General features: G+C 40.9%; 1 protein-coding gene across 7 annotated transcripts in view; it reads left to right on the forward strand.

Annotated features, from left to right (window-relative positions):
• The first annotated feature begins 220 nt into the window (after window positions 1–220).
• DZANK1 (double zinc ribbon and ankyrin repeat domains 1) overlaps window positions 221–18,582 on the forward strand; it is a 72,547-nt gene continuing 54,185 nt past the window's right edge. For 2 of the 7 annotated variants that reach the window (XM_053573965.1, XM_053573966.1), the window contains exons 1-6: window positions 391–646; window positions 2,115–2,231; window positions 5,053–5,206; window positions 14,145–14,274; window positions 17,034–17,130; window positions 18,071–18,195. In XM_053573965.1, coding sequence (XP_053429940.1) covers window positions 562–646; window positions 2,115–2,231; window positions 5,053–5,206; window positions 14,145–14,274; window positions 17,034–17,130; window positions 18,071–18,195 — 708 coding nt within the window. In that variant the 5' untranslated portion in view covers window positions 391–561. Of the gene's footprint in view, window positions 342–390; window positions 647–2,114; window positions 2,232–5,052; window positions 5,207–14,144; window positions 14,275–17,033; window positions 17,131–18,070; window positions 18,196–18,582 lie in introns of those variants that run through there. The other 5 variants (XM_053573969.1, XM_053573971.1, XM_053573970.1 and 2 more) reach the window with 4 other exon arrangements.

Below are 18,582 nucleotides of genomic sequence, written 5' to 3' on the forward strand. Positions count from 1 at the left end.
GCGCCTGCTCCGCGCCACTCTCCGGAGCCGCTGCATCTTTTTATTCTTGTTTTCCAGAAAATCAGTGCCTGTCGGAGGAGCAAGCCTGGCTCCCTATGCCGAGCTGGGATGCCGGCTTTCAGCGCTTTGCACCCTCTGTGAAGGCATATTCTTGGATGCCTACGCTGGTCTTCGGAAAGGCAGCCCAGGCGGGGGCCTGTCTCCCTGCGCAGAGGCAGGGGCGGGGCTGGTTGCTAGGAAGCGGAGGCTTCGCCAATCACCCGTCCAGCACCCAGCGGGCGGGGCGCGGCTTGCAGCGTCTGTGGTAACTCAGCATCCTTCTGCGGAGGAGGCAAGAGGCGGTGAGAAGCCAGGGACTGGGTTGGGGGCGGCGGAGGTGCCTTGGTGGTCCTGACTCCGGTCCTCGCGGCTGGAGGAGGGGGGCCTCCTTCAATCCAGCCGAAGGGGTGCAGGCGTCCCTGGCTGCCCTTGACCGGCGAGGACTATGCGGGGTTCCGGCTCCTAGCGGCGAGGGGGCGGCCTGGGTGCAGGAGGGTGGGGGTTGGGCGATGCTGTTGCTGCATGCTGCCCCCGGGACCTGGCGTTTCTGCGTTTTTCTGCATTCCCGTCGCGTGGGCCGCGTCACCTTCCCAAGGGCGGCTACTAGGTGCCATTTGCGAATTACTCTCTCCCCGACATATTTTTATCTAGAAGTATTTTTTTAGCTACGCATTATTTTAAATGGCTTTTACTTACATAGAAATGCGACTATGCGCGAGTCCTTTCAAGACGAGCCACGGTTTTACAGGACCTATTGCTGAGCTGCCAGGATCTGCCGTATATTTTCTTGGCCTCCAGTCTGGAACCATCCAATCCAGCTCACACCTTAAATTTAGTTGTCTGCTTTTGCTGCTGCAGTCTGACAGAACTCAAACCATGAAGATGTTCAGAATTATATTAGAATTGTAACAGTAAAAACTAACAAAATACTAGAAATACCCTAAATGCTCAACCACAGGTTGATAATAAGATTATATAAGTATATAGAAAACTGAGAAATGAGGTGAGAATGCCAGTAGATTATAAAAATCGAAAAAAACATAAAGATTATAATTGGGTAAAACCTATGCATCCAAAATCATTGAAATTTGAAAGGGCAGTATAGAGATGTAAATGGCACTGTGTAAAGGTTGTTTTTTTCTCTGAAATCTTCTATGCATTAAAAATTTTGACACCTCTTCTCCCCAAGACCAGTAAGGCCTCCCTACTGGTATTTAATTAACCAGGATTTATTAATACAATAGATGGGAGTGGTGACTTGTGTTTGTTGGTCCTTGCTTATATTCATGCCAGTTTCAGGTTAGTAGTGGGATGCTGTAGTCCTTTTTTTTTTTTTGCTGCAGTCCTTCTAAGACATCTTTGCAGCTTTCAAATACAAGAACCACTGTGGTGATGATTGCCAGGCTGTGGACCTCTAGCCTGCAGCATCAAGGCCACATGTTGCTCTCCAGATCCCCAAATGCAGCCCCTGGACAAAATCCAGACTTTACAGAACAAATCCCTTTGTTAAACAATTTTTTTGTTTAACAAAGAGATTTGTTCTGTAAAATTTAGATTCAAAGAGTCATGCTCAAGGATCCAGAAGGCCACATGTGGTCCCAAGGCCCCAGGTTCCTCACCCCTGCAACATTTTGTGGCACAACCAGAGTTAACTTCTGTTCTCCTTGTGTGATGACTTGCCCTGAAGCCAAGAGAGGTGGCACCCTAACTGGAGGCAGGAAAGGATAATGATGATCTAGAAGGAACTTGGGTCAGAGTATTACTGATGGTCTCTCTTCTGTCTTACTCATTTAATCTGCCCATTTAAAGTAACCATTCCACCATCTCATTCATTCATGCTTCTTTCTCAGAAGTACTTAATCAAAATCCCACAGAAGACCTCAACAGCAAGAATACAGTGAAACGTAGTAATTATTTCAATTAAAATTGAATAATTACATATTTGTGAGTGGCATACTGACAGTATTTTATTTAGTTTTTACTGGTTTTGCTGCATTTATATGAGATGTTGCTCTTCAGCTTTTGTGTTCTTCAGATATAGGTGAAAATTGGAATTTATCTTTTTTTAATATAAGGTGAGAAAATGACTGCTGGTTCAGTGTGTGTCCCTCAGATCATACCACTTCGAGTGCCTCAGCCTGGAAAAGCTAACCATGAAATTGATAACAACACACTATTGGAAATGAAATCAGGTAGGAATCGCATATATTTGAAATTGTTTAAATTAATATTGTCACATCCTTGTGTTCATCTGGTTGCTGATTTATCACTTTGTATTCTTCCTATAGCTAGAACTTAGGGGAGTCTGTAAAACTTCCACAATTTGAAATAATATTGCATTCTGATGGTTTGTAGAGTGGTATATGTTTAAATTAAAAACAGTTTTGACTAACCTTTGATTTGTGTAGATATGTAGCTGCTGTACTGTCTTGATTCACATTAGCCAAGGTAAGTCCCAGTGCTTCCCCAGATTTTCCAAGATGCTTATTATTTAGCTGGGATAATAAATTTGACCTACTAACATAGGCTTTTTTTGTCTGAGGGGTTAGTGATTAAATGCTGTCCTTGACAACTTCATAGTGACCTTGGGTACATTACTTAGCTTTTTTCAGTCTCAGTTTCCTCACTGTAAGATAAAGATAATAATTACTACTTGGAGCCATTGTGAGGATTAAATGAGTTTGTATGTATGTGAGGTGCAAAATAGATCTGAACTATTATAGAAATAAAGCAGTGAATTTTTGTTGTGCTAATATTTATTTTTCAAACTCTTGAATATGTTTATACATATTTAATATATTTAAAATGCACATATGTATAATTAACATAAGAAAGTTTATAGATAAAACGTATGAACAAATACCTGCGTAAAAGTCTTTGAACTTCGAGTTATATTTTAATATTGAATTTTCATTATATATTTTAATGTTTTTAATTATTATTAGAATAATATTTTAGTATTTTTAATTGTACACAGACTATTTTTAACCTACACATTTGTGGTAGGACCCCTGTGCTTCCTAGAGCAAAGTTCCAACTAAGAGTATGTTACATTATACTATGTCCCATTTTACTATGTCGAACCAAAATAAAAAATTTAATATATCTACCTATAACTTACAGGAGAATTTGGGTGGTTATTGATAAAAGGTGGTATGAATTATGATGTATTCAATATTAATTTGAATACATTAAGAATCCACACTTGAATAACAAAAAGAATAACAACCCAAAAGAAAAATGAGCAAAGGATGTGAAAAGACATTTTTTTTTTTTTTTTTTTCTAGAGACAGAGTCTCACTTTATGGCCCTCGGTAGAGTGCCGTGGCCTCACACAGCTCACAGCAACCTCCAACTCCTGGGCTTAGGCGATTCTCTTGCCTCAGTCTCCCAAGTAGCTGGGACTACAGGCGCCCGCCACAACGCCCAGCTATTTTTTGGTTGCAGTTCAGCCGGGGTTGGGTTTGAACCCGCCACCCTCCGTATATGGGGCCGGTGCCTTACCTACTGAGCCACAGGCGCCGCCCCTGAAAAGACATTTTGTAGGAAAGGAAATATAATTGTCTCTTGAATATATAAAAATATACTTCTCATCCTTTTTCTCCCTACCCCTTCTTCATTTACTTTTTGAGCATACTTTATCCCTGTTTAACTTACTCCACTGTGCCTAATCACCTGACATAATATATTTACTTGTTTGTTTACTTTTTCTGTGTCCTTCCTAAAATGTAATCTCCATGAGAGCAGAGACTTTGGTCACTGGTGTATCCCCAGGGCCTAGAACAGTGTCTGACACGTAATAGGTACTCAGTAAATATTTGTTGAATGAATGAGTCAATTGTACTCAAAATGCAAGAAAGGCAAGTGGAAATTACAAGATACTTTTTTTTAAACATAATAATTTAGCAAAAATAAAATAAAAATGGATAACACACTATAAATGGATAACACTTATGGATAACGCAGTATAGATTATATTATAAATTTAATCTCCCTCCCACACCTGAGGGAGATTAAACAGATGCTTTCATACATTGCTGGTAGCAATGTAAATAGCTTAACTGTCCATGGAGGATAGTTTGACAATATTAATCAAAATTACAAATACACAGACCTTTACCTGGCAGGACTAGTTTCTATATATTGTTTTTTACAAATATACTTGCAAAAAGAATTCTTTACAAAGTTACTCATTACAATGCTATAATTGCAAAAGAAAAACATAAAAAACACAGCCCTAACTGTCCATCTGTAGAGAATTAGTTAAATTATTATTCATCTATATAAGAGAATATAATGTAGCTGTAACAAAGAATAAATAAGCTCTTTATGTACCAGCATAGGACAATAGCCAAGATACATTGTTAAATGAAAAAAGAAATGTGGAACAGGGTATGGTAAGTCATCATTTGTGTAAAAAGAAAGGGGGAAGTAAAAATATGTAATATATACTATACACTTATATGAATATAAAATATTTTTTGAAAGATATTTAAGTTATCATTGGTTGCTTCTGGGCATCAGGGATAGGAGGGAGACTTTTTATTACAAACCCTTTTTTTAACTTTTCGAATCTTGAATCATATCAGTGCCCCCTTGAAGAGGCAAAAGACCATAGTGGTTCAAGTGCATGGGCTTTGGATCAAATTTGGCAGTAATCAAACTACTATTTCTCTATTATGTAGCAGGTTTCTTAATCTCTCTGGAAATCTCTCTGGAAATCCTCTATTATGTAGCAGGTTTCTTAATCTCTCTGGAAATCTTAATCTCTCATCTATAAAATGGGTATAAACGAGGATCTATGGCATGGGGTGGTACAGATGAAATGAGCTCATTCATGTAACACAGATGCTAGCACAGAAGAAGAACTGAATTCTTGTTAGTTGTTACTATTTACTTCTATAATATGTATATTATACTCATAAAATATCCTTAAATAACTGACTTATAGGCATTATTTAAGTACTTGCTACTTTAGTGTTAATTATAGTTATCCAATTTTGGATTTTTCAGACACCCCAGATGTCAACATATATTATACCTTGGATGGCAGCAAACCTGAATTTCTAAAGAAAATTGGTTATGGTGAAAATAATACATTCAAGTATATAAAACCTATTACTCTACCTGATGGAAAAATACAAGTTAAAGCTATTGCGGTCTCTAAGTAAGTTAAGAGCATGGTGATTAAATTGACTTATAATATTATGTTCTAACTTTGTTTTTTCTTTCTTTTTTTATTATTAAATCATAGCTGTATACATTAATGCAATCATAGGGCACCATACACTGGTTTTATAGACCATTTGACACATTTTCGTCACACTGGTTAACATAGCCTTCCTGGCATTTTCTTATTGTGTTAAGACATTTATATTCTATATTTAGTAAGTTTCACATGTACCCTTGTAAGATGCACTGTAGGTGTGATCCCACCAATCACCCAACTTTGTTTTTTCTTATGAGAATAAATCCAGCATTAGAAGGACACTAACGAAAAATTTATTTTAATTTCAGCATATATAGTGACATTTGTGTTTTATTTGCCTTTTATTGAGATACACGTAAAGTGCACAGATCATAAGTGTACAGCTCATCGAAGTGTTATATATATTAATTCTGTTTAGATTTTAAATTCTACATTGGCCTTTGGGAAGGAAGAGCCTTTCCAGGGCAGTTGACCTCTAATGACCTTCATCTGGCTTTGAAGAAAATACCATGTTTAGTGGATGGGTATTCCCAGGATACAGCCTTCAACTTCCACAATCATTCTGTATTTCTTTTTCTGTTGACTTAATTGGCCTTCAAAGCCCCTGTCATTTCAAGTTGTTGAACATTAGCTACCTTATTATTTTCTTTATCCTTTTTTTCCTTCTCAATGACTTTTCCCCATTTTCAAATACAGAAACACCCCTTAATTTGGAAAACTTCACCATATGTTGTAGGGGAAAAAAAAAACTCAAATACTCGGAACGTCTGTGTGGCATGTCAGCGTTTTGTCCAGCAAGACAGGTTTGACCACATTTTGGAAAACATTTAAGCCCTGAAATCATATACGTATCAGGTTGGCCTAGTTTCAAAAGACTATCCATGCTCCCCCTGCTGGCAGAACTGCTGCTTTGCTTTTAGAGAAAAGCTACAAATTCTAGACCAAAGATGATTGTTTTGCATCTGAAAATTAAAACAAATAATAAAATGAAATGAAATAAAACAACGCCTTTACATACATTTTTCTTTATTAAATATTTGAAATTACAGCCTTTTCTCACTTGCCAAGCCACTTCTATAGAAACAAGCCATCTCAGTTTTTAAAAGTTAAGAAGCTACATAATCAGATGCCTAAAACTGTTAAGACAAGCCCCTTTAGAAGCTGCAGATAGTAGTAAAATGAAGGGATAATTTGATAACTATGTGGTTCGAAGGCATTAATAAATCTTTCCAAGAGTCTAAAAAATAGTCATTCTTTCCTACTTTAAAAAAGATAATTTTTTATGCTTCTCACCATCTTGCTCTGTTTGCCAAGTGTATATTCTGAAAAGTACTGTTGATATTTCAGATGTGCCCAGCTTAGAGAAAGTATACCAAAAAAATTTTGAGTTTTCTATTCAAAAAAATGAGTGCAGGGATGGCACCTGTGGGTCAGTGAGTAGGGTGCTGGGCCCATATACCGAAAGTGGCATGTTTGAACCTGGCCTCGACCAAACTGCCACAAAAAAGTAGCCAGGCATTGTGGCAAGTGTCTGTAGTCCCAGCTACTCGGGAAGCTGAGGGAAGAGAATCGCCTAAGCCCAGGAGTTGGAGGTTGCTGTGAGCTGTGACGCCATGGTGCTCTACTGAGGGCAATAAAGTGAGACTCTTGTCTCTAAAAAAAAAAAAGATCAGTACTTGTAGAAATTTGTGATGAAATAATATACATACATACACACACACATATATATTTATATATTTTTTCTTTTTGAGAAAGAGCCTCAAGCTATCGCCCTTGGTAGAGTGCTGTGGCGTCACAGCTCACAGCAACCTCCCAACTCCTGGGCTTAAGCGATTCTTTTGCCTCAGCCTCCCGAGTAGCTGGGACTACAGGTGTACAGGCGTCTGCCACGACGACTGGCTATTTTTTGGTTGTAGTTGTCATTGTTTGGCAGGCCCAGGTTGGATTCGAACCCACCAGCTCTGGTGTATGTGGTTGGCACCTTAGCTGCTTGAGCTACAGGTGCTAACCGATAAAATAATTCTTTATGGAAATTGTACTATTTCATTCAAGTCTGTTTTTATGTACTTAAGATAATTAGTTTCTCAAAAAGGAGACAAAAGACTTTAAATGAGGATGTTGATAATTGAAGGCCACTAATATATTAAGATGAAAATTATGGTCATGGCTCAGCGCCTGTGGCTCAAGTGGCTAAAGCGCCAGTTACATCCACCTGAGCTAGGGGGTTGGAATCCAGCCCAGGCCCGCCAAACAACAATGACAGCTGCAACCAAAAAAAAAAAAAAAAAAATAGCCGGGTGTTGTGGCAGGCCCCTGTAGTCCCAGCTACTTGGGAGGTGGAGATGGGAGAATCTCTTGAGCCCAGGAGTTGGAGGTTGCTGTGAGCTGTGATGCCATGGCACTCTACCCAGGGCGACAGCTTGAGTCTCTGTCTTAAAAAAAAAAAAAAAAGAGAAAGAAAAGAAAATCATGGTCACGAAGGTTTGAGTGACATAGGAAAATATTTATGATATAATTGGAAAAAATAGATTATTATATATTTTTTTTAACTATGTTTATAAATACCTGGAGAAAGGACTGGAAGAAAATATACCAGGCTTTAGCAGTCATTGCTTCTATTGATGCAATCATGTATGTTTGCTTCTTTTTAAAACTGAAATATAAATTTATTAAACAAAATATTAGTAAAAATTTTATTAAGAGGAATAGTTAACCAGAGGTAGAGAAAAAAAGGTTAAACACAAAATACTGATAAGCAACAACCTAATGTTTGGTACTAAAGTGATTTTTAAAAAACACGTTTTTGTAAGAGACATCTGTCAGACAGCCCACTGATTGTTGCTTAGTCCAGTCTGTATCATTGGGCAAATACTACAATGGTGTGTATTCTAACCATCCCACTTCCCCTTTTCAGAATCTGAGTCTATATCACTGGGCAAATACAAGAGTGGTGTGTTTTCTTACCATCCCACTCCGCCTTTCCAGAACCTGAGCCTTCATCAGAATTTGTCAACCTTAATTCCATGATAACCACTAGAATAGATTGGAATATGAGGGAGCATTTATAACTTGTCAGAAAGGCAGAATTCCACGTGTAGCTTTGAGACTAGGGTTGCTAGTAATTTGCCAAAGAGGGACATTAGTGCCCAAAGCATGTGAAATCCTAAGAGCCACACCAAGACCTGAAATAAAGGAATATATAGAGAATATGGCAGCGTCCCCATAGCCAGGGTGCTAAGCCCAAATCAGCTCTGTATACATGTTAGGTTCCCAGTTCAGGAGAAGAAAATAGTCAGGATTCCCTTCACACCATCAAGCATTTCCTATTCAGGTACGGGCAGACTAGGGGCCCAGGATCCTGCTCATTTCTCACTATTTCTAAAATAAAAGTAAGGAATCAGTGCAAACAACTTGTGGGAGCTGGCAGCCTAGAAGTTTTTGGTTGAATTGATACACTTGTTGAATTGATACAAGGTCTCATTTTTACCCAGTCTGGTCTCCTGGGCTCAAGTGTTCTCCTGCCTCAACCACCCCAGTAGCTGGAATTACAAGCACACCCGGCTGCCTGGAAATCTTTGTAGGGTACACAGGTACAAAGATTTTGGCAGGTCAGAAACCTAGCAAATGCAGGTCAGAGCTGATGTTGCAGGGTCAGAGAAGCAGAGTGGGACAGCAGGCTGTCTAGAGGAAGGATGATGAGTGAATTCTCCAAAGTGGAAATAGACCACTCTTAAGATGCTTTCCTCAGTATGTTTATTTCTTCTGATAATTTTTGTAGCTTCCAAAATTTAAAAATAAACATTACATTTGTGATTATTAAAAAAATGTAATAAATGCTCTCTGAACTTATCACATAACCTGTGCTTCTCAACCTTGGTTGTTGAATCAGTTGGCTTTTGGTGCATAACCAACTACTCTAAAACTTAGTGCCTTAAAAGAAAAACCACTTTATTTGTTCTGTAGATGAGCATTTTCATGTACATTCAGCAGGGCAGTTCTGAGGGTCTTGTCTGGGATCACTAGCATGGCTGTAGTCATTTTTTGACTCAACTTGAGCTTGATGGTCTAAGAAAGCCTGACTTACATGTCTGGTGGTTGGTGCTGGCTGTTGACTGAGCCCTGGGTCTCCAACAGGGTATCCTTAATATCTCAGTTCAGAAAACAATAAGAGAAAGGGCAACCCCAACCTGCAAATGGTTTTCTAGTCTCTGTGTCATATTTGCTAACATTTCATTGGCCAAAACAAGCCACATGGCCATTCCCTCACTCAGTATGGAGGAGATTTTACAAGGGCATGGATACTGGGAAGTATGGTGCATCAGGTCCCATTATTGTGATAATCCACCCCAAATAGACATTAGAATCACCTAGGGAGCTTTGCAGAATCCCTATGCCCAGGCCATACCCCAACCAGTTTAATAATAATTTCTTAGGGTGGGAACAAGGCATCAGTATTTTAAAATTGTGCTGGTGATTCAAATACTGCAGCCAAGATTGACAACAGCTGACATAAACCCATGGAAAATATGTTTCTGTTTATAGAAATTTGACTTGTTTGGGTTAGAGTGCAGTGGTTTTATAGCTCACTGCAGTCTCCAACTCTTCCGCTGAACCATGTTCCTGCCCCAGCCTCTCCAGAGGCCACCATGCTTCGCGAATTTTTCTATTTTTCTTGTAGAGGTGAGCTTTCACTACTTTGCTCAGACTCGTCTCAAATTCCTGGCTTCAAGTGATCCTCCTGCCTTGTCCTCTCAATGTGCTAGCTAGCCTGACACAGCTTTTTAGAAAAAAAATTTTAAGTGTATTCTAGGATGAGAGAAATAAAGAATTGTCATATGGGGCGGCACCTGTGGCTCAAAGGAGTAGGGTGCCAGCCCCACATACCGGAGGTGACTGGTTCAAACCTGGCCACGGTCAAAAAAAAAATCGTCATAGGTGTACTTTTAATGTGCTCATATTTATGTGAATTCAACATCAGAGAATAATCCACACAACATAAGCGGAAAAGGACCAGGAACTCAGGACTGTCTCAGGAAGGGGTGAGGTCAGTCAGTCATTGACGGTCCCCTCTGATGGTCTTGTGCAGAGTCTGCAAACTTTCTGACATCTGCCTTCTTTCACAGCCTCCTTTGTGGTCAGGAACTTCCTCTCTCAGGGTAATGCTATTTTGTAATGTTTTGGCGATGAACTTACATTGTTCTCGCTTCTCTATCACTGAACGTATATATGGGCGTCCCGATAACTTAAGCTGGGCAGAGGGAAAGCCGCCTTCTGTTACCGCCAGGTCCAGGGCCATTCTGCTTTTGCACAGTAAATCAATCGCCGTGGAACGGGTTTTGCAAAAGAAAAATTTATTTCCATCGTTATACTGAGTGAGGAAGTGGGAGAAGAGCTCTCAAATCTGCCTCCCTTAAGGTAAGGCTTAGGGATATTTATGGATAAGGGAAGTGGGGTAGGGAAAGGAGATTGCAGCCGGGGGAAAAATAAAAGTCACAGCTTCCTTCTGCGCAAGCGTGGTCGGGGTTCGTGGTATTACGTAGAACGTAATGGCGCCGTTACTCATGAAGGGGGTGGGGTTGCGCTCGGGGACTTGCGCAGGCCCAGTAGAAGGGTTAGGGGTCTCAGTCCGTTTGAACTGTACCAAGTTCCTGAAGAACGAAAGCGACCTTTGCCTTGATTCAGTATCTTTCAACAGGCTGGGAAAGATCGAATTGGAGTTCTTACAGATCCAGCTTCATAACTTCCTTGCCATCATTCAAGTGATACTTGTTTTATTTTTCTGAACGAGAAAATAACTTTATTTCATTCTGGTGAGTGGGTAGATGTCTAGTCTCAGAACTTTTGGAATTGCTTCTTCGTGCCAGTGACCTTGGTGACCTTAAGCATGTTGAAGCCACCGTCTTGTTCTGCAGCTGACACGTGCCCACTGACCCCCATCTGGACGTTCCTGGGCAGGGGGACATGTTCCTCTGGCTTTTGTCAAGGCGATTGATTGTACTTGCAGGTATAGTGGAGATAGTCGGGTGAATGACCGTGGTCGTCTGCATCTTTATCTTGGCCAAGCCAGACAGGTGTCTCCTCCCTCAGGTGGAGACATTACCAGTGAAGGAGCATTTTTTGTCAATGTAGGTCTCCTTGGTGACCTTTTTGGGAGTCTTGAAGCCTAGATTGTTCTTGTAATACAGTGGGAGATTCTCCTTGCCAGTTTTAGCAGGACCTTCTCCTTTTGAAAGGTGGTGGGCTGCTTTGGGTTGGCACTTGGCCTGACTGTTGGCCATATTTCCAGCTGCCTGATGAAACAGCTTTTTTTTTTCTAACTGAAGGGAGGGTAATTGTGGGGATAGAACAGTTACTTCATTTTCCCCCAGTGTTACGTGTACCTTTTTTTTTTTTTTTTTTGAGACAGAGTCTCATTTTGTCACCCTCAGTAGAGTGCTGTAGCATCACAGCTCACAGCAACTTCCAACTCCTGGGCTTAGGCGATTCTCTTGCCTCAGCCTCCCGAGTAGCTGGGACCACAGGCGTCCGCCACAGCGCCCAGCTATTTTTTGTTGCAGTTTGGCCAGGGCCAGGTTTGAACCTGCCATCCTTAGTATATGGGGCCAGTGCCCTGCCCACTGAGCCACAGGCACTGCCCATGTTAGTGTACTTTAAGATGGTTTTCTTAGAGATATATCTTTAGTATCTCTAATTCCAGCCCTAACAAAAGTTACTTCTATTTCAAATGCAGCTTGGGCTGTGAGTAGGATTTTTAACTCCAACCCCAAAACGAATCCTTTGTAGGGATTATAATCAAGATTAAATCCTTCTACTTAGCTGTAGTTTAAACTAGTCTCAGGGCTGCTGTTGGCAGGGACAGAGTCCATGGATGAATGCCTTGGCTAGGTCCGCAAGGAAGGGCTAGCTGTTGTGGGGCAGACAACCTGGATCTTAGAGGGGCAGAATAAGTGGGCGAGAACCAGGTTCTACTCATGTGACCTCTTGTAGGGCTGTGAGTGCATATCCATGGAGCCCTGTGATTATCTAGGAATTGAATGATCCCTGGATAGAGATGTTGGTGCTGTCTGGGGACTCTGGTAACAAGGACAGTTGGATCTTGGATTCTGACAGAACGGGGGCCACAGGTGAAAATGCAGATGAGGTGGATCCTGAGGTGAATGTATTAGGCAAGTGGTTCATCTAAAAGATAATCTACATCTGCACCCTGATTTATGAATCTGTAAGTCTTTTTTTTTTTTTTGTAGAGACAGAGTCTCACTTTATCACCGTCAGTAGAGTGCTGTCACATCACAGCTCACAGCAACCTCCAACTCCTGGGCTTAGGTGATTCTCTCACCTCAGCCTCCCAAGTAGCTGGGACTACAAGTGCCCACTGTAGTGTCCAGCTATTTTTTGTTGCAGTTTGGCCAGGCCCAGGTTTGAACCCGCCACCCTAGGTATATGGGGCCGGTGCTCTACTCACTGAGCCACAGGTGCTGCCTTTTTTTTTTTTTTTTTTTTTAATCTTACCAGCCTGTCATAGTGGCTCATACCTGTAATCCTAGCACTTTAAGAGGCTGAGGCAGGAGGATTGCTTAAGCCCAGGAGGTGGAGGTTGCTATGAGCTATGATGACTGCATTCTAACCTTTTTTTTCTTAGAAAAGAAAAAAATAAAGAAGACAAACATGTAAGTGACTACATTTGTATAATTACATTTATGTTAAGTTTCTAGAAAAGGCAAAACTGTAGAGATAGGAAGCAGATCAGTGGTTGGCTAAGAGAGCTGAGATGGGGGTGGTAGCAAGTAGTGACTACACAGGCACCAGGGAAGTCTTTTAAAGGGCGCTTGCAGTGATAGTTGCACAGTTGTATAAATTTATTAAATCCCACTAACTACACACTTAAAATAGGTGAATTTTAGGCCATGCAAATTATACCTCAAAGGTATTTAAAAAATAGAGTGTAGGTGAGCTGCTGGTACTGAGATGAAATCACCACTAATTTTTAGTCACAGGTCTCTCATGTAATTTCTTTTGTATCAAAGAACATGATTAATTGTGAAATATTAGGAGTATTTGCAAACATGATAGTATTGGGGGAATAGCAATTATAAAATGTATGAGAGCAGCATCTATTATGCTGCCTAAGCTGAGATAAGGGAAACACTCTTGACTCATATGGAATGATACCTAGGTAGCCGCAGTTTTTATGTTAGAATAGATTGAGCCTTCTAGTATAATATCTTTATGATGAATGTGGCAGATAGTCTCCAAAAGTGGCCCTGAATGAACTGTACCTCCCTGTGTTCATGCCCTTTTATAGTCTTTCTGCTGACCCTATGACTTACTTTAGACCAATAGAATGTTTCAGAAATGATGCAGTTTCTGCTTTAGTTTCTTGCATCATGAATGCTGGAGGAAGCCAGCCACAGTGTAGGAAGTCTGAGTACCTGGGACCTTCATACTGTCAGGAAGCTCAGGCTAACCACATGGAGAGGGAGGGAGGGACAGAGAGAAATGGAGAGAGTGAGATTGGTGACAGGCAAGTCCCTGGCTGTTCTAGTTATCAGCCTAGATAAGGAAAGAGGCCATTGTGGACTTCCAGCTCAATAGAGCCTTTGGTTGACTCCACAACCCTGCTGCAACCACATGAAAGAACTCAAATGAGAATTACCCAGCTGAGTCCAGTGAATCCACAGAGTTGTATTTTAAGGTACTATGTTTTGGGATGATTGTTACACAGCAATAGATAACCCTGGTGGAATGAGGTAAGGAATTCTATTTTAATTTCTCTAATTTGAAATATAATATATTTAGGAGGTAGACGAAGGGACTTTCATAAAGTGATCATAATTGCTAGCCATCTTTTCTTTGACTTTGTATAATCCAGACTTTTTCTTTTTTGAATAATTTTTAGAGACTGCAGACAAAGTGGTGTTGTAACAAAGGTGTTCCAGGTAGACTATGAACCACCAAATACAGTCTCTTCTGAAGACAATGCTGACGATGTTCTCAAAGATTCTTCAAAGCCAGATTCATCAAAGCAGGCAAGAGATGATAAGATTATAATTATTTAGATCATCACTGTCTTCTTGGTTGTCTTCCCTGTCACTGGATCACCTCTGCACACTCAGATCTTTACAGTAGAGTCGGTATCAGGCATTGCATGGCATCTTCATCTTCCCAGCCTCTGGTCAGTCCTCCATCTACCCCAAAGATTAGAATTCCTCCCTGGTGTCACTGCCCATCCTCCAGTGTTCTCCACACCTTCCAAGTAACCAACTTCTGTCCTGGGTCAGGCTTTCTTGCTCTGTCTGTAACCCCCATCTCTCTGACATGGACTCCAACCAAACTAAACTGTGTGTGCTGTCATGTGTCACCACTACCTCAGAACCAGGCCTCCTTTTATAAACTGCTTTGAATATGGGATTACTTTGTTCCTTGTCTGTCTTCCCCCTGCACTGTGAGCTCCCAGGTGGCAGAGGCGTGGTTACTATCCTCATTGCCTTGCATAGGGGCAGGTGGAGAGAATGGCAGGAGTATATTTGCTGAATAGATGCATCAGGCTAGTAGAGATCCTCAGCGGGCATAGACCTCTTTTATACTGAAATCTTTATTTCCTATTATCTGCAAAGCCTCACTTCTTTGAAGAGTCAACTAGACCTAAAAAAGGATGTTTGAAACTTCAGTTCCTAGGTGTGGGCACTAGCGAGATGGATTCAGGAGCAGGGCCAGAGGATAGGTTAGCCTGTGGTAAGGCAACTGACCAAGGGATCCCAGTTATTGGGATCTTGTTGGAAATGACAAAAGAAGTTTTTGGGAATGTCCGTTAAGCCCAATGGTGGACATGAGGCCAGAAGAGATGCTGTGGGTGCAGCACTGGGTGGGGACTAGGTGTGATCAAGGCTGGGATGTAGCCTGTCAGGGACAGCCAGCAGAGGCTGAGCCCACATCCATCAGCAGGTACTGAGGCTTGCAAAGATGAGGTCTGTGGTAAAGTCCTGAGAAAAGGATATTTAAAGACTGTGCAAGCAGGTAGTGGATAGAAGTCCTGTCCTGGTCTGACCCCACCCTATCTTTGCCCCTGGATCTGGTGGCCCATCTGTTATTACTCAGACTCGTATGATTGCAATATCCTGCCTCCTGTCCTGCTCATTTAACTTGCTGGGGCCTCCCATCCAACCATCCAGACGTGCTTTTAACCAAGCAGTCCTGCCCATATCCAAAGCTGTGCTTTTCCAGAGTAAAGTGAAGCAGGGGCCACTTGGCAGAAACTACTATAAACACTTTTTTTTTTTTTTTTTATTGTTGGGGATTCATTGAGGGTACAATAAGCCAGGTTACGCTGATTGCAATTGTTAGGCAAAGTCCCTCTTGCAATCATGTCTTGCCCCCATAAAGTGTGACACACACCAAGGCCCTACCCCCCTCCCTCCGTCCCTCTTTCTGCTTTTCCTCCCCCCCATAACCTTAATTGTCATTAATTGTCCTCATATCAAAATTGAGTACATAGGATTCATGCTTCTCCATTCTTGTGATGCTTTACTAGGAATAATGTCTTCCACTTCCATCCAGGTTAATACGAAGGATATAAAGTCTCCATTTTTTTTAATAGCTGAATAGTATTCCATGGTATACATATACCACAGCTTGTTAATCCATTCCTGGGTTGGTGGGCATTTAGGCTGTTTCCACATTTTGGCGATTGTAAATTGAGCTGCAATAAACAGTCTAGTACAAGTGTCCTTATGATAAAAGGATTTTTTTCCTTCTGGGTAGATGCCCAGTAATGGAATTGCGGGATCACTATAAACACTTTCAAGTGAGAAAGATAGGCCATGACACCATCTCTATCATGGAACTTTTTATTTTTTATTTTTATTAATTAATTTATTTTTATCGTTAAATCATAGCTGTGTACATTAGTCTAATCAAGGGGTACAATGTGCTGGTTTCATATACAATCTGAAATATTCTCATCAAACTGTTCAACGTAGCCTTCATGGCATTTTCTTAGTTACTGTATGTAGGCATTTGTATTCTGCATTTAGTAAGTTTCGCCTGTACCCATTCTAAGAAGCACTGTAGGTGCGGCCCCACCCATTACCCTCCGGCCACCCTAACCTCCCCCTTCCCTTCCCCTACCTTGGCCCTTTCCCCATAGTCTTGTGCTATAGTTGGGTTATAGCCTTCATGTGAAAGCTATAATTTAGCTTCATAGTAGAGCTCGGTATATTGGATGCTTTTTCTTCCATTCCTGAGATACTTTGCTAAGAAGAATATGTTCCAGCCCCATCCATGTAAACATGAAAGAGGTAAAGTCTCCATCTTTAAGGCTGCATAATATTCCATGGTATACATGTACCACAATTTGCTAGTCCATTCGTGGGTCGATGGACACTTGGGCTTCTTCCATGACTTAGCAATTATGAATTGGGCTGCAGTAAACATTCTGGTACAGATGTCTTTGTTATATTGTGATTTTGGTCTTCTGGGTAGAAACCTAGTAAAGGAATTATAGGATTGAAGAGCAGGTCTATTTTTAGGTCTCTAAGTATTCTCCAAACATCCTTCCAGAAGGAACGTATTAGTGTGCATTCCCAACAGCAGTGTAGAAGTGTGCCCTTTTCTCCACATCCATGCCAACATCTCTGGTTTTGGGATTTTGTTATGTGGGCTACTCTTACTGGGGTTAGGTGATATCTCAAAGTAGTTTTGATTTGCATTTCTTCTATCATGGAACTTTTAACTTTCACATTCTAAGCGGGCAAAATCAAGTAACTGATATACAATATTTTATTCCTAGGTGTTAAAAAATGGATTTGTTGGATCAAAACAAAGGAAGAAATATAAGAATGCTGAAAATAAACCTAGTTGGAATGTTAATCTTAGAAAGTTTCCAGGTATGATATAACAGAACAAAGACAAAGCTTGGTATTCTAAACCCACCTAACGGGCTCGCTGCACGTTCTCTTGTTCACAGAAGTGTTGGAATAAGAACCACCAGAGCAGAAAGGTAGCCTATACAGTCCCTTGAATTTTAGTGCTGCCCCAGCTAATGGTTTAAGACCATGGGGGTTAAATAAGCAGTCCAAAGCAGTCTGATTTATTGTTTTATTTCAAAGAGGGAACCACGGACTTCTCACAGGCAAAAGAAAGGTTAGAGTTTTAGGGTTTGGGGAAGGGTAGAGTTTGGGTGAAATTTCGATGAAAGCAGGGTTTAAATAGGCTCAAAGAAAAACTGGGCTGGGTGTGGAGCGGTCCATGTGAGGTATAGACTGAAGAGGTCCCAAGGTTCTGTATCTTGGTAACTACAGAGATCTGCATGGAAAGTTGTGTTCAGAAACCCTTCTCTCTGCCCAGGGTTGCTTCTGTGTGTCCTGGTGACTAGATCCTCCAGGCAAGTGTTGGATGTTTCCTTTTTATTGCAGAATTTCAAGCAGCAAAGTTTCTGATAATCTGTGATTTTAGAGAACAAGTTTTTTTTCCTCATTAACAAAGCAGTAGACACTCAAAGAGTGGGGCTATTATGACATTTTATAGCTGCAGTGTGTCCTTGGGGTGAAGGTTTCCTACTAACCTTGTAATTGGTTGATATGTTTTCCCAGGCTGTTTGGAATGTTATAGAATGTAGAATGGAAGACGATTGTCTCAGTCAGGGCTTACTTTTTCTTTCTCAGTTCTAATTGAGTGTGTGTGTGGTCTTTATGTAATTGTTATTTCTAGGGAAAGAATATGATGACAGTGATCCATTATTAAAAGGTTTTCACCTAGGAAGACATCTTTATGTGATGATATATAATGCAGATGCTCACAGAACAATGTTTTTTATATAAATTATAGACCTGGAGGTAGGTGAAAGAACCGACTCCAAAACTTTGAAAGATCTTCGCTTCTCAGAAAGCCCACTGGAAGTCCCAGCTTACCATGAAGGATCGGGTTCTAGACCAGCCACACGCATGTCCCAGGTAACTTCTAAGGACACTCTTTGGACTACCAAAGTGCCTTCCATGTTTTTTTTTTTTTTTTTGGCCAGGGCCGGGTTTGAACCTGCCACCTCCAGTAATTGGGGCTGGTGCTCTACTGCTTTGAGCCACAGGTGTCGCCCACCTCCCGTGTTTTTAATGCTTCTGTGAAGTACTTTAAGGCTTCCCATGAAACACTTTAAGCCAGTGAACCAGGCACTGTTCCAGTGCTGGGAATACTGTTTTGGACAACAAAGCTCCTGTAGTCCTGGAGCTTATATTTTATTGGGGTTGGAGACAGACAGATAATAAAGCAGTAAATAATCAAACTAAAAATTTAAAATAGTAGAAAGCGTCATTAAAAAAACGGAACTGGGGCTCGGCGCCTTT

This window comes from Nycticebus coucang, chromosome 21 (genome assembly GCF_027406575.1).
Source record: "Nycticebus coucang isolate mNycCou1 chromosome 21, mNycCou1.pri, whole genome shotgun sequence".
In the NCBI taxonomy this organism is placed as follows: domain Eukaryota; kingdom Metazoa; phylum Chordata; class Mammalia; order Primates; family Lorisidae; genus Nycticebus; species Nycticebus coucang.